General features: G+C 43.8%; 1 protein-coding gene across 4 annotated transcripts in view; it reads right to left on the bottom strand.

Annotated features, from left to right (window-relative positions):
* crtc3 (CREB regulated transcription coactivator 3) overlaps positions 1-5,246 on the bottom strand; it is a 77,085-nt gene extending 71,839 nt beyond the window's left edge. For 3 of the 4 annotated variants that reach the window (XR_005941844.1, XM_041178489.1, XM_041178490.1), the window contains exon 1: positions 3,281-3,640. Coding sequence is in view for 3 of the 4 variants with exons in the window: in XM_041178489.1 (XP_041034423.1) it covers positions 3,281-3,562 (282 nt within the window). In the remaining variant the exon portion in view is untranslated. Of the gene's footprint in view, positions 1-3,280; positions 3,641-4,911 lie in introns of those variants that run through there. The other variant, XM_041178488.1, reaches the window with a different exon arrangement.
* Between the last annotated feature and the right edge of the window lie 9,999 nt (positions 5,247-15,245).

Genomic DNA, 15,245 nt, shown 5'->3' with positions numbered 1-15,245 from the left:
AAATCCCCCAACGTGGAGGGTTTTGGGAACCAGAGGTCCAAAATCACCTGTTCCTCCTGTGTACAATACAATCACCACAGACCAGGCCACAAGTGACTCATATATTGGATCCCAAAGTGTTATTTTCTGTAAGAAATCTATCTAATTTGCATTTTATGAATCACTCCCATCTATAATAAATAACGGAAACATTGCTTCCAGAGTTGAGCTTTGAATTTAATGCTCTTAAACACAGGCCGACCAGCTAGTATTCAATGAAGGCACAAAAATTAAAATCCCATGGAATTAAACTTTGATTTTCCAGCAGGTGGCTGGGTATTGGAAAATGAAAAGATGGAATGATGACAAAGCGGCACCGAGGTATAATGTCAGGGATACAAGATAAGTCCCCCAGAATGGTGCAGGGGAAAGATTTAGCTCCCAATCAACAGGCAAACTACAAAGCACAGCCGGGCAGCACTAAGGCTTTGGTCTTCACACCTAAGGGAGGATATACTTGTCTTGGAGGAGCTCGGGGTGGTGTTGCAACCAAGGTTCACTAAACAAAAGAAAGGCTTGCATTTATATAAGCGCTTTCCATGACCATCGGATGTCTCAGCGACTTACAGCTAATGAAGTACTTTCTAAAAAGTGTAGTCACTGTTGTAGGAAATGCATTAGCCAATTCACGCACAGCAAGCTCCCACAAGCAGCAATGTGATAATGACCAGATAATCTGTTTTTGTGATGTTGATTGAGGGATAAAATATCAGCCAGGACATCGGGGATAACTCCTCTTCAAAATATGCCAAGAGATCTTTTATTTTTTTAAATTTATTCATGGGATGTGGGTTTCACTGGCTAGGCCAACATTTACTGCCCATCCCTAACTGCCCTTGAGAAGATGGTGGTGAGCTGCCTTCATGAGCTGCTGCAGTCCGTGTGGTGCAGGCACACCCACAGTGCTGTTAGGGAGGGAGTTCAGGATTTTGACCCAGCGACAGTGAAGGAACGGCCATATATTTCCGAGGCAGGGCTGTGAGTGGCATGGAGGAGAACTTCCAGATGGTGGTGTTCCCATCTATCTGCTGTCCTCGTCCTTCTAGGTGGCAGTGGCTGTGAGTTTGGAAGGTGCTGTCTAAGAAGCTTTGCTGAGCTCCAGCAGTGAATCTCGTAGATGGTACACACTGCTGCTACTGAGCACTTGTAGTGGAGGGACTTGTGCCTTGCTGATGGTGGACAGACTTTGGGGAGTCAGGAGGTGAGTTATTTGCCACATGATTCTGACTCTGACCTGCTCTTCTAGCCACAGTATCTATAAAGCTAGTCTAGTTCAGTTTCTGGTCAATGGTAACCCCCAGGATGTTGATAGTCCACGTTCACCCAAGCAGATAAATATGGCCGCAGTTTAACATCCCATTCAAAATTCAGTACCTGACAGTAAAGCACTACCTCAGTACTGACCTGTAGTATTAGCTTTGTTTTATGTGCTCAAGTCAAGAGGTGAGAATGCTACTAACAGAGCCACAACTGTCGCTAGACTGATCCCGGGATGAGCAGTTTGTCCTATCAGAGAAATTGAGTGAATGGACCTATACTCTCTGGAGTTTAGAACAAGAGGTGATTTTATTGAAACATAAATTTTTTGGAGGGTTTGACAAGGTAGATCCTAAGAGGTTATTTCCCTGGCTGCAGGCTAGAACACAAGGGCACAGTATTAGTATAAGGGGTCATTTTGGACTGAGATGAGGAGAAATTTCTTTACTCAGTGAGCTCTGAATCTTTACACTTGTCTACCCCAAGAGCTGCAGATGCTCAGTTGATGAGGGGAGGATAGAGATTGATAGATGTGCATCACAGACCAGCCTTGGCTTACTGTCCTCATGCAGCTGACTTGCTGCTTTGACAGAAGACTTTTCGCTTTTTAAAACAATTCTGAATATGTAAAAATAATAAAAAGGACTTGCATCTATATAGTGCTTTTCAAGGCCAGAGACGTCTCAAAGCATCTTACAGCTACTACTTTTTGAAGTGTAATCAATGCATATAAGCACAAAATAAAATCATCCCAAAATAAAAATATATTTTCATTTTAAGTTACACCTAATAAAAATTACATAAATGAAACAAAATTGTTTCATGTATTTAAGACTTTTACACTAAATATATTTTAAAAGCATTTCTTAAATTACACATAGTTGAATATTACAATGTACTCAATTGTTTTTAATTATATTTAAAAATCAAATACTTCTACTTATATTAAAAGTACAACTAAACATATCTAAGATTGTTCTAATTATATTTAAACAATTAAATAGGTATAACTTTAATATTAAGTTATACATACTAACAAATACATATGTTAAAAGTACAACCAAGTATAAACAATTAAGTACATTTTAATATTAAATTATGTACATTTAATTGTTCAAATATATTTAGAACAATCTTAAATACTTTTCATATATATACTATATATGTATATTATACACATTTATATTTTATATAAATATATATAATATAAATATACATGTGTGTAATATATATTGTATTATGTATATTTATAATATATATAAATGTATATATAATTATACATGATATATGTAATATATCATGATATATGTAATATATCATGTATATTTCTATATAATACATAATATAAATGTATATAATCATGTATATATATCATGCATATTTATATATGATATATAATTGTATAACATACATATGTAATATAAATATACATAATAGAATATATATTACATATATCATGTATGTTTATGATATTTACACATAATATATAATATAAATGTTTATGTAGTTATATATACATTTATATTATATATATGTAAATATGTAATATATCATATTTACATATTTATTATATATAAATATACATGATATATTATATAAATGTATATAATATAACTACATAAACATTTATATTATATATATAAACATAAATGTTTATGTGGTTATATTATATACATGTATATTATATATTATATGTAAATATAATAAACATACATATTATATATAAATATACATGATATATAAATGTATATAATATAATATAAATATATATAAAAATGTTCTGAACATTGACGATTTGATATTTATTTATATTATACATATTTATATTTACTTTTTAACGATGAAATATTGTGGGTTCAGCTTCCCTAGGCCCCGAAGCCTGGCGCTCGCGTGATTGCGGCCTCCCGGGTGAGGAGGAGGGGGGGGGGGGGGGGGGGGGGGGGGGGGGGGCCGGAGAGAGGGGCCGAGCGGTTCGGCCACTTACCCGGGAAACGCTCAGGTCCTTCATCACCTCCTCGAAGGCGGCCGTCTCCTCCGCCTGTTTCTGGTTGTGGAGGGCGATCTTCTCGCTGAACTTGCGGGGGTTGGAGGCGGCCGAGCCGGAGCCGGAGCCGCCGCCGCCGGAGGAGGAGGAAGAAGAAGAAGAGGAGGAGGAGGAGGAGGAGGAGGAACAAGAAGAAGAAGAGGAGCCGGGGCCCGAACCACCGCCCGAGGCGCCTCCTCCAGCGCCGGGTCCGGGGCTGCAGCCGGAGCTGCTGCCGGCCATCTCCAGCCAGCCAAGCCCAGTCAAAGCAAACCAACCTCACCGACCACAGCAGCTTAAAAACTCCCTCACTCCCTCCTCCTGACAACAAATACAAAATAAATTCACCTCAGCAAAAAATAAAATAAAATAAAATTCACCTCAGCAAAAAATAAAATAAAATAAAATTCACTTCAGCAAAAAATAAAATAAAATAAAATTCACTTCAGCAAAAAAAAAATAAAATTCACTTCAGCAAAAAATAAAATAAAATTCACTTCAGCAAAAAATAAAATAAAATTCACTTCAGCAAAAAATAAAATAAAATTCACTTCAGCAAAAAAATATACAAAATAAAATTCACTTCAGCAAAAAATAAAATAAAATTCACTTCAGCAAAAAAAAAATAAAATTCACTTCAGCAAAAAATAAAATAAAATTCACTTCAGCAAAAAAATATACAAAATAAAATTCACTTCAGCAAAAAAATATACAAAATAAAATTCACTTCAGCAAAAAATAAAATAAAATTCACTTCAGCAAAAAAAAAATAAAATTCACTTCAGCAAAAAAATATACAAAATAAAATTCACTTCAGCAAAAAAATATACAAAATAAAATTCACTTCAGCAAAAAAATATATAAAATAAAATTCACTTCAGCAAAAAATAAAATAAAATTCACCTCAGCAAAAAATAAAATAAAATAAATTCACTTCAGCAAAGAATATAAAATAAAATTCACCAGCAAAACAAAAATAAAATCAATTCACTTCAGCAAAGAATATAAAATAAAATTCACCAGCAAAACAAAAATAAAATAAAATAAATTCACTTCAGCAAAGAATATAAAATAAAATTCACCAGCAAAAAAAATAAAATAAATTCACCTCAGCCAAAAAATATAAAATAAAATTCACCAGCAAAAACAATAAAATTCACTTCAGCAAAAAATATAAAATAAAATTCACCAGCAAAAAAAAAACTCACTTCAGCAAAAAATAAAATAAATTCACCTCAGCCAAAAAAAAATAATAAAATTCACTTCAGCAAAAAAAATATAAAATTCACCTCAGCAAAAAAAAATATAAAATAAAATTCACCTCAGCTCAAAATCCAAACTAAAATTCACCTCAGCAAAAAAAAAATGAAACAAAATTCACCTCAGCTCAAAATCAAAAATAAACTTTTCCTCGGCTCGAAGTCAAAACTAAAATTCACCTCACTCACAAAAAGAAAAATACGTGAAATAAAATTCACCTCAGCTCAAAACAAAACCTAAATTACCTCGGCTGGAAATCAAAAAAATTAATTCGCCTCTGCAAAAATCGTGAAATAAAATTCACCTCAGCTCAAAGCCAAAACTTAATTCACCTCAGCAAAGAAAAATCTTCCACTCAAACTGCCTACACCCCCCCCTCCTCTTCCCTTCCAGTCAGTCACACCATCAACATCCTGCAGCAAAATGAAAGCCCACAGATTCTTCCTTCCAACAAAAAAAGTTCAAATCTTTTGCAATCGTCCAGTTAAAAATATGCGGTAATTCCTCTTCTTGTTGCTGTTATCTTCCCTCAGGAGTTGGGAGAGTGACATCCAAGCATTTAAAACTCCTTGGTGACTTGAAAAAGAAAAATTGTCTCATGAATATCCCTTTTGGAGCTGCAAAAAAACATCAGCCCGGGTTTTCTGTCATCGCTCAAAACCTCCCTCCCCACACACACAGAGGAAAAAACAAAATGAGAGATGGGGAAATGTTTCTTCTAAACTCCACCACTAGAGGAGACAAGAGACAGCTTAAAGAATAAACAGAACAAGAGATGTTCGAAGTCATTATTAGCTCAACAGATTGATGGCTGCTTGCTTCAAGTCAAACTTGCGCTAAAATGTCGAGTGTGGTGGGTGTCCTAGCTTTAAAAATTCTATTTCAATCAGATTCTACCTTTATGTCAATTCACAAGCTTTGAGCTTAGATAAAGATTTTTTTTGCTCACTAGGTTAGCGGAGCCATTTACTCATAGCTGGGGTTGGTTCGTGGGCACAAGTACTGTCAGGAAAATATAACGACTTTCATAATGATATTGGAATTTATTGTAAGGTAGGGGTAGTGAGTGTCTGTGTGTAACTTAATTGAATTAAAGACAGCTAGTCTGAAGGCTTTGATGTATCAAGACGAGAAGCTAGGTTTCAAATGTTAAATAGGTAAACATGAGTGAAGCTTTGGAATACGAGGTGCAAAGGAAAAATTTGCATTTTAGCATAAACAAGAGTAATTTGAATTTCAAAAGAGGTGGTGAAATGTTACACTTAGCCAGAAGAAGCCAAACAGTGTGTTTATCTTCCCCAAAGCTTACTGATAAAATTGGTACTAAGAAAGATTTTAATTATTAGAAAAGTAGAGTTGAAAATACATATTGGGACAATGGGATTTACATTAAAAAGGGAGAAACCTGTATGAAGGAAATGAGGTTGTGTGTAAGAGAAGGCACTCTAAGATCTAACAAGTGTGAAAAGCCTCCAACTTCTAAACCTCAAGTTGCTGACCACACGAACTGAAGTGAAGGAAACTCATTTTGAATTTGACCATTCAGGGCATTGTGTTACTTTGCCTTGGTCTTTTGAAATCTGTGGCCAGAATCTTTGGGTCAGTATGCAGGGGCAGGCCCCGCTTGCCGATGGGTAAAATGACGCGCGGTGACATTGGGCGTGCGTCCCAACATCACCATGCGTCATTCCGATTTTCAGCTCGGCAGGCGGGCACCGGAGTCGGCTGTCAAAGGTCTATTGAGGCCATTTAAAAACTAATTAAAACACTTAACGGAGCTGCCGGTCCAACCTTGAGGTTGGTGGGGGGCAGGAGGAGAGCCCAGGCTTCCTTCGCATTTCTCATGAAACCTCATCCACGGGCGGGATGAGGTTTCATGAAGAGTTTATAACTTGTGTAAAAATTTTTATTAAAGTTCATTGATATGTCCCAGCTCATGTGACACTGCCACATGAGGGGACATGTCTTAAAACATTTTTTCTTTATTAAAATTTTTGACCATCAAACTAATCTCCCTGAGGCAGCTCCGTGCCTCAGGGAGATTTCTGCGCTCTTTTGCACACATGCCCGAAAGAGCGCAGGCCCCAACTCAGCCTTTTCCCCCCGTCCACACAGGGAGCACTCAACGCTTCCGGGTGCGCGTCACGCTGGGCAGGCCTTAATTGGTGCACCCACGTAAAATGGTGACAGGCAGCCAATCACGGGTGGCAATCGGCTGTGCACCCTCCCGCACCCACTCCTGTCCAACATTCCCGATAGGAGGAATAACTGGGGGGAGTTTGATTAACTTGGGGAGCTAGGAGTTATCATAGCAGTCATTCGTAAACCTATGTATGTGCTTAAAATCAATTTTTTTAAGTTAAAGGCTTAATTTAGTTTTGTAAGAGACCTATAAGTCTTATTACGGCTGAATTCAAGGCACTCATCTCGAAATAAATACAAATTGTAAAATAGTTGTGGCAGTTGTTTCAAGAGTGTCTCTGGGATTTGAACAACTCTCATTGACCAACCGCTGTGCTATAAAAAGGACAGAACCACACTGCCTTGTGGGAGTATTGCAAGGGAGGAAGGATAAGGGGGTAAACCCTGACAGAAGATCCAGACTGGATCCCGTAGATGGTGATTGGTCATCTATCAGTCAGCTTTCCGGCCATTCCTGCAGCAGTGTTGGCACCAAACAGTACTGGCTTCATCCTTTCCTTTGGATAATACTAGCAATGCTGGGAGGAGGGCCTTGATGCTCAGGTCCTCCGTACTATTTGCCCAGGCCTGCCCCCTGGAGATGACACTCCAGCTTTGTGGTTTATGATGGTAAAACATGGGAAGAAACAGTTACCAGTTATAAGATCTAGCTGGATTGGTGCAGAGCTTGAGTGCCATGGGTTACTTCTGTCAGTGGAAGAGACTATTGCGTCTCCTTGGATAGTTACCACCTGACTCAAGCTGGGCAGCCCCCAGTCATTTAGGTGCTGTCCTGCCACAACCTGCTTGCTTCACTAGTTGCTTGGAGCTCAGAGAGTCATCTCTCAACAGTTGGGTTGTTAATCTAGGTGCCCAGGCAAGAAACTCAACAAAAAAGACACCAGCCATTCACATCACAGGCTAGAACATAAGGACCAGGCATCCTGGCCTTAGCGAAGACCTACTGGAGGTTGTTGACACATGCAAGACAGCTGTGACCATGAAAGAACTTACAAGGCTCAGTGTGGACATTGCTGCACTGCAAGAAACTAGGCTCACTCAAAGTAGATAAGTGGATTCCTTAAAGATAAAGGCCATACATTCTTCTGGCAGGGAAAAACCAAGGAGCAACGCATGAGCGTGGAGTGGGTTTTGCAGTAACAAAATACTCTACTTGCAATGTTTGAACCCCCCAACCCCCGCCCCCCCCATGTGTCGCTGTCAGTATCGCTGACCGTGTCACTGAGACCACATGTTGCTGTCTGTATTGCTGACCGTGTCACTGACCACGTGTCACTGTCTGTATCGCTGACCGTGTGACTGACTGCGTGTCGCTGTCTGTATCGCTGACCGTGTCACTGACCACATGTCACTGCCTGTATCGCTGACCGTGTGACTGACTGCGTGTCGCTGTCTGTATCGCTGACCGTGTCACTGATCACGTGTCACCGTCTGTATCGCTGACCGTGTGACTGACTGCGTGTCGCTGTCTGTATCGCTGACCGTGTCACTGACCACGTGTCACTGTCTGAATCGCTGAACGTGTGACTGACTGCGTGTCACTGTCTGTATCGCTGACCGTGTGACTGATTAAGTGTCGCTGTCTGTATCGTTGACCGTGTCACTGACCGCGTGCCGCTGTCTGTATCGCTGACCGTGTTGCTGACCATGTCACTGACCGCATGTCGCTGTCTGTATTGCTGACCATGTCGCTGACCGTGACGCTGACAGCGTGTCGCTGACCGTGTGTCACTGTCTGTACGCTGATCGTGTGGCTGACTGTGACATTGACCGTGACACTGACCACATGTCGCTGACCGCATGTCGCTGTCTGTATTGCTGACCGTGTCACTGACCACATGTCGCTGTCTGTATCGCTGACCGTGTCGCTGACCGTGTCACTGACTGCGTGTCGCTGTCTGTATCGCTGACCGTGTCACTGACCACGTGTCGCTGTCTGTATCGCTGACCGTGTCGCTGACCGTGTCACTGACCGCGTGTCGCTGTCTGTATCACTGACCATGTCGCTGACCGTGTCACTGACCGCGTGTCGCTGTCTGTGTCGCTGACCGTGTCACTGACCGCGTGTCGCTGTCTGTATCGCTGATCGTGTCACTGACTGCGACACTGACCGTGTGTCGCTGTCTGTATCACTGACCGTGTCGCTGACCGTGTCACTGAGACCACGTTTCGCTGTCTGTACCGCTGACCGTGCCACTGACCGTGTCACTGACCACGTGTCACTGTCTGTAGCGCCGACCGTGTCGCTGAGACCATGTGTGGCTGTCTGTATCGCTGACCGTGTCACTGACCACGTGTCACTGTCTGTATCGCTGACCATGTCACTGACCGTGTGTCGCCATCTGTATCGCTGATCGTGTTGCTGACCATGTCACTGACTGCATGTCACTGTCTGTATTGCTGACCGTGTCACTGACCGCGTGTCGCTGACCGTGCCGCTGACTGTGTCACTGACCGCGTGTCGCTGTCTGTATCGCTGATCGTGTCACTGACTGTGACACTGACTGTGACACTGACCGCGTGTCGCTGTCTGTATCGCTGACCGTGTCACTGAGACCACGTGTCGCTGTCTGTACCGCTGACCGTGTCGCTGGGACCATGTGTCTCTGTCTGTATCGCTGACCGTGCCGCTGACCGTGTCACTGACCACGTGTCACTGTCTGTATCGCCGACCGTGTTGCTGAGACCACGTGTGGCTGTCTGTATCACTGACCGTGTCACTGACCACGTGTCACTGTCTGTATCGCTGACCGTGTCGCTGACCTTGTGACTGACCGCGTGTCGCTATCTGTATCACTGACCGTGTCGCTGACCGTGTCACTGACCGCGTTTCGCTGTCTGTATCGCTGACTGTGTTGTTGACCATGTCACTGACCGCATGTCGCTGTCTGTATCGCTGACCGTGACACTGACAGTGTGTCGCTGACCGCCTGTCACTGTCTGTACGCTGATCGTGTAGCTGACTGTGACACTGACCGTGACACTGACCGCGTGTCGCTGACCGCATGTTGCTGTCTGTATCGCTGACCGTGTTGCTGACCATGTGTCGCTGACCGCGTGTCGCTGTCTGTATCACTGATCGTGTCACTGACTGACTGTGACACTGACCGTGACACTGACCGTGTCGCTGACCGCATGTCGCTGTCTGTATCGCTGACCGTGTTGCTGACCATGTGTCGCTGACCGCGTGTCGCTGTCTGTATCGCTGATCGTGTCACTGACTGTGACACTGACTGTGACACTGCCCGCGACACTGACCGCGTGTCACTGTCTCTATCACTGACTGTGACACTGACCGTGTCGCTGACCGCATGTCGCTGTCTGTATCGCTGACCGTGTTGCTGACCATGCGTCGCTGACCGCGTGTCGCTGTCTGTATCGCTGATCGTGTCACTGACTGTGACACTGACTGTGACACTGCCCGCGACACTGACCGCGTGTCGCTGTCTCTATCAATGACTGTGACACTGACCGTGACACTGACCGTGTTGCTGACCGTGGACACTGACCGTGACACTGACCGTGTCGCTGACCGTGGACGCTGACCGTGTCGCTGACCGTGGATGCTGACTGTGACGCTGACCGTGACACCGACCGTGTCACTGACTGTGGACGCTGACCGTGACACTGACTGTGACGCTGACCGTGACACTGACCGCTCCCTGGCTTGTAGGCCATTCCAAGAAGAAAGGTCATCTGGAATCAACACTTGCCTGAGCTTGGATCCAGGAGGACCCAGGAGTCCCTCCACAACCTTGGTCAGGCTCCTTCAGACAACCACACCCAAGGCCAGACTGCGGTGTCAAAGTGGGATCATCTGCAAACACCAGTTACATTCTGCACTCAATGCATATGGGAAAATAAAGGACAGAGAAATGCTGACTGTTTGAGGCTTATTGGACTAAGATGGAGCCAGTTACTGCAACTAAGAGGTGACCCCCTCATGAACTACAAGCGAGTCCCCAGCAAACAAAATCTAGATGCTCTCGGAGCTGCAAGAGTCAAGTCTCAGCAGAGTGCTTGGCACTGCACCAATCAAAACTGGCTGAAACTCTGCAACTGCGGCTGGAAGTGGGGTGGGGTGGGTGTTGCTAGAGTGTTGTATGAAGGAACCAAGGAAGCAACAGGCCCGGCACAACCAAATCAGCCCCCTTGAAGACAAAGACAGGGACGATCATCACGGAACCTGGCAAGTGGATGGAAAGCTGGGCGGAGCACTATTTCAAACTCGACACAATGGAGAATGTTGTCACTGAGGAAGCTCTCGGTGCTATTTCAAACATTCCTGTCATGGAGGAGCTGGACAGTGAGCCCACCAGAACAGAGCTGGACAAAGCCTTTGACTGTTTTGCCAGTGATAAAGCCTCGGGAAACGATGGCATTCTACCTGAAACCATCAGAAGTGGAAAGCTGGCACCGCTGCAGTATCTCTGTCAACTTTTGTGTCTCTGCCGGAAGGAAAGATTTGTGCCTCAAGACATGCGTGATGCAAATGTGGTCACCCTGTACAAACACAAAGTGGGGGGGGTCACAGTGAGTGCAACAAATTCTGAGATATCTCTTCATTCAGTATTGTGGGGAAGGTCTTTGGTCACACTGCCCTGACCAGGTTGCAGACCCTGGCATCTACCCCGAGTCTCAGTGCAGCTTCAGGGCAGTTGCAGGAGACATGCCGCAGCCAGTGCAAGACCACTCGACATTTCCTTCATCGACCTCACCCAGGCCTTTGACCTTGTCAGCAGCAGCTTCTGTGGAAAATAAGCCAACCGCTGGATCCCTGGGCGTTATTTCCTCTTTCACAAGAACATGCAGATTCCTCAGTTACAATGGGGCATCATTGGAGGCTTTCGAGATCAGCAGAGGGTAAAGCAAGACTGCGGCCTGGCACCAACTTATTTTTCGCCATGCCGCCGTTGTACACTTTCGGCGACTCAGATGAGGGTGTCTACCTGCACACCAGAGCTGACAGCAAGCTGTTCAACTTGGCAAGACCAAAGTGCATAATATCCTCGTCGGTGAGTTGCTGTTTGCTGATGATGCCAGGCTGGCATCCCATACTGAAGCTCACTTGCAGCGGCTTGTAGATCGGTTCGCCTGGGTCTGCAAGGAGTTTGGACTAAAAATCAGCACCAGGAAGACCAGTGTTATAGGCCAGACTCCACCTCCCATCAACACTGACAACCTCTGCCTGGAACTTGCCGACCGCTTCAAATGTCTTGGATTAATAATTACTAACAAAAGTAACCCTCGTTGCTGAAATCAACACCAGGATTGCCAAGGCTGTCATGTCAAAGTCGAGAAGCCAAGTGTGGACCAACAGCAAAGTAACCAAAAATAAAAGCTCCGTGTGTACCTGGCTTGTGTTCTCATTACTCTCCTTCACAATAGCGAGGCATGGACAGCTTACACAGCAAAGAAAAGCGGCTGAGCTTCCATCTCTGCTGCTTCAGACGAATATTGAGCATCCCCTGGCAAGACAGAGTGCCGAATGTGGATGTTCAACAGCGTCCAGGGGTTCCCAGGATGTTTGGACTTTTGAGTCAGCAGCCGCTCTGTGAGCTGGGTCACGCGAGCTGAAGGGATGACAGTTGCATCCCCAAAGACATGTTCTATGGCGAGCTTGCTAATTGGCACGAGTCACCCCCACATCTGCAAAAGAGGAAGTCTGATAGAAAGAGCTCGAGTTGACCAGAATCAGAGTCAATGCAGAGGGAAGGCATTGCATCACATCAGGGAGGGGGACAGTTACCTGATCGCTTTGCTCCAGGAGGTGGTTATAACCTCTCAGAATAGGTCATTCAAATTTGGTCTGTGATCAGGGACAAGTGGTGAGGCAGGTATGGGGACACAGGGGGTCAGCACTCAAACAGCCTCAGCCTCTGCAATTGCCCGACAGTTACAAGATTCTTGCAAGCTGTGTGGACGAGACCGGGGACTACAGGGAGGAGGAGCAAACTGACCACAGCACCGTGGTACAGAGAGCCATTCAAGTGGGGGGAGGAAATAGGAATGTAGTAGTGGTAGGGGACAGTATAATTAGAGGGATAGATACTGTTCTCTGCAGCCGTGAGCGTGAATCCCGAAGGCTGTGTTGCCTGCCCGGTGAGAGGGTTAAGGACATCTCCTCAGGGCTGGAGAGGAACTTAGAGTGGGAGGGGAGGGATCCAGTTGTCATCGTCCATGTTGGTACCAACAACATTGATAGGACTAGAAAGGAGGTTCTGCTAAAAGAATTTGAACAGTTCGGAGCTAAATTAAAAAGCAGAATCTCCAAGGTAATAATCTCGGGATTACTACCTGAGCCGTGTGCAAACTGGCATAGGGTAAATAAAGTCAAGGGGTTAAATGAGTGGCTCAAAGATTGGTGTGGGAGGAATGGGTTTCAGTTCATGGGGCACTGGCACCAGTACTGGGGTAGGAGGGAGTTGTTCCGCTGGGATGGGCTTCACCTGAACCGTGCTGGGACCAGTGTCCTGGTGAATCAAATAACTAGAGCTGTAGAGAGGGCTTCAAACTAAATAGAGAGGGGGAGGGTTCTGGAGAGGGGATATGTAGGAGGGTTCTGGAGAGGGGATATGTAGGAGGGTTCTGGAGAGGGGATATGTAGGTTTAAAAGGTAAAAGGATATGGCAGCATTGCAGAGCAGCTATTTAGGTAATGTAACCCAGAGTGTGGCAGGAAGGGACAGAGTGTACAAACATTTAAAAAAAAGCAGCAAATGGGGTGAATGAGGGAAAAAAATGGTAAAAAGACAAAATTAATGTCTCTACTTAAATGCACATAGTATTCAGAACAAAAGAAATGAACTAAAACAAAAACAGAATTACCTGGAAAAACTCAGCAGGTCTGGCAGCATCGGCGGAGAAGAAAAAAGTTGACGTTTCGAGTCCTCATGACCCTTCGACAGAACTTGAGTTCAAGTCCAAGAAAGAGTTTCAACTCTTTCTTGGACTCGAACTCAAGTTCTGTCGAAGGGTCATGAGGACTCGAAACGTCAACTCTTTTCTTCTCCACCGATGCTGCCAGACCTGCTGAGTTTTTCCAGGTAATTCTGTTTTTGTTTTGGATTTCCAGCATCCGCAGTTTTTTTTGTTTTTAAAAGAAATGAACTAATGGCAGAAATAGAGGTTAATGGGTATGATCTTATAGCCATTATGGAGATATGATTACAAGGAGATCAAAGCTGGGCAGTAAATATCCAGGGGTATGTGACCTTTCGAAAGGACGGGCAGGAAGGAAAGGGTAGTGGGGTAGCTTTGTTAGTACGAGATGGAATAAGTACGATAGCAAGAAATGATCTTGGGTCGGAAGATGTAGAATCCATATGGGTGGAGGTAAGAAATAACAAGGGGAAGAAGACACTGGTGGGAATGGTCTATAGGCCCCCTAACAGTAGCTGTACTGTAGAACAGAGAATAAATCAGAAGATAATGAGGGCCTGTAAAAAAGGCAGTACTTTAATCATGGGTGACTTTAATCTTCATGTGGATGGGGAAAATCAAATTGGCAGAGGTAGTCACGAACAATAATTCATAGTGTATTCACGACAGTTTCCTAGAACAACATGTTGTTGATCCAACCAGGAATCAGGCTATTTTGGATCTGGTAACGTGTAATGAGGCAGGTTTAATAAATGATCTCAGAGTAAAAGATCCTCTAGGAAACAGTGACCATAACATGGTAGAAGTTAGCATTCAGTTTGAGAGTGAGAAACTTGGGTCAGAAACAACTGTGTTAAACTTAAATAAGGGTAATTACAATGGAATGAGGGCAGATTTGGCTGCAGTGAGCTGGGAAAGGAGTTTAGCAGAAAAGACGGTTGATGAACAATGGTGGACGTTTAAGAAAATAATTCATCACTCACAACAAAGATATATCCCAGTGAGGAAGAAGGATTCAAGGAAGGGGATAAACCAACCATGGTTAACCAAGGAAGTTAAGGACAGTATCAAATTGAAAGGAAAAAACATTCAATGTGGCAAAAATTAGTGGCAAACCATAGGACTGGGAATGTTTTAAAAACCAACAGAAGATGACCAAAAAATAATAGAGGGAGAAAATAAACTTTGAGGGTAAACTAGCAAATAATATAAAAACGGACAGTAAGAGCTTCTTTAAATATATAAAAAGGAAGAGAGAGGCCAAAGTGAGAAGGAGGCTGGGGAAATAATAATGGGGAACCAGGAAATGGCAGAGAAGTTGAATAAATACTTTGCATCAGTCTTCATGGTAGAAGATACTAATAGCATTGCAAAAATACGGACTAATCAGAAGGGGGGAGGGGGGGTGGTGGGGGGTGGGTTGGGGGGGAGGAAATAAATACAATAACTATCACTAGAGAAAAAGTACTAGGGAAACTAATGGGGCTAAAGGTCGATAAGTCCCCTGGACCTGATGGGTTGCATCCTAGGATATTAAAGGAAGTAGCTACAGAGATAGTGGATGCACAGGTAGTAATCTTCCA

Source organism: Carcharodon carcharias, chromosome 32 (genome assembly GCF_017639515.1).
Source record: "Carcharodon carcharias isolate sCarCar2 chromosome 32, sCarCar2.pri, whole genome shotgun sequence".
Lineage (NCBI taxonomy): Eukaryota > Metazoa > Chordata > Chondrichthyes > Lamniformes > Lamnidae > Carcharodon > Carcharodon carcharias.
This window is presented reverse-complemented; position numbering and strand designations above follow the sequence as displayed.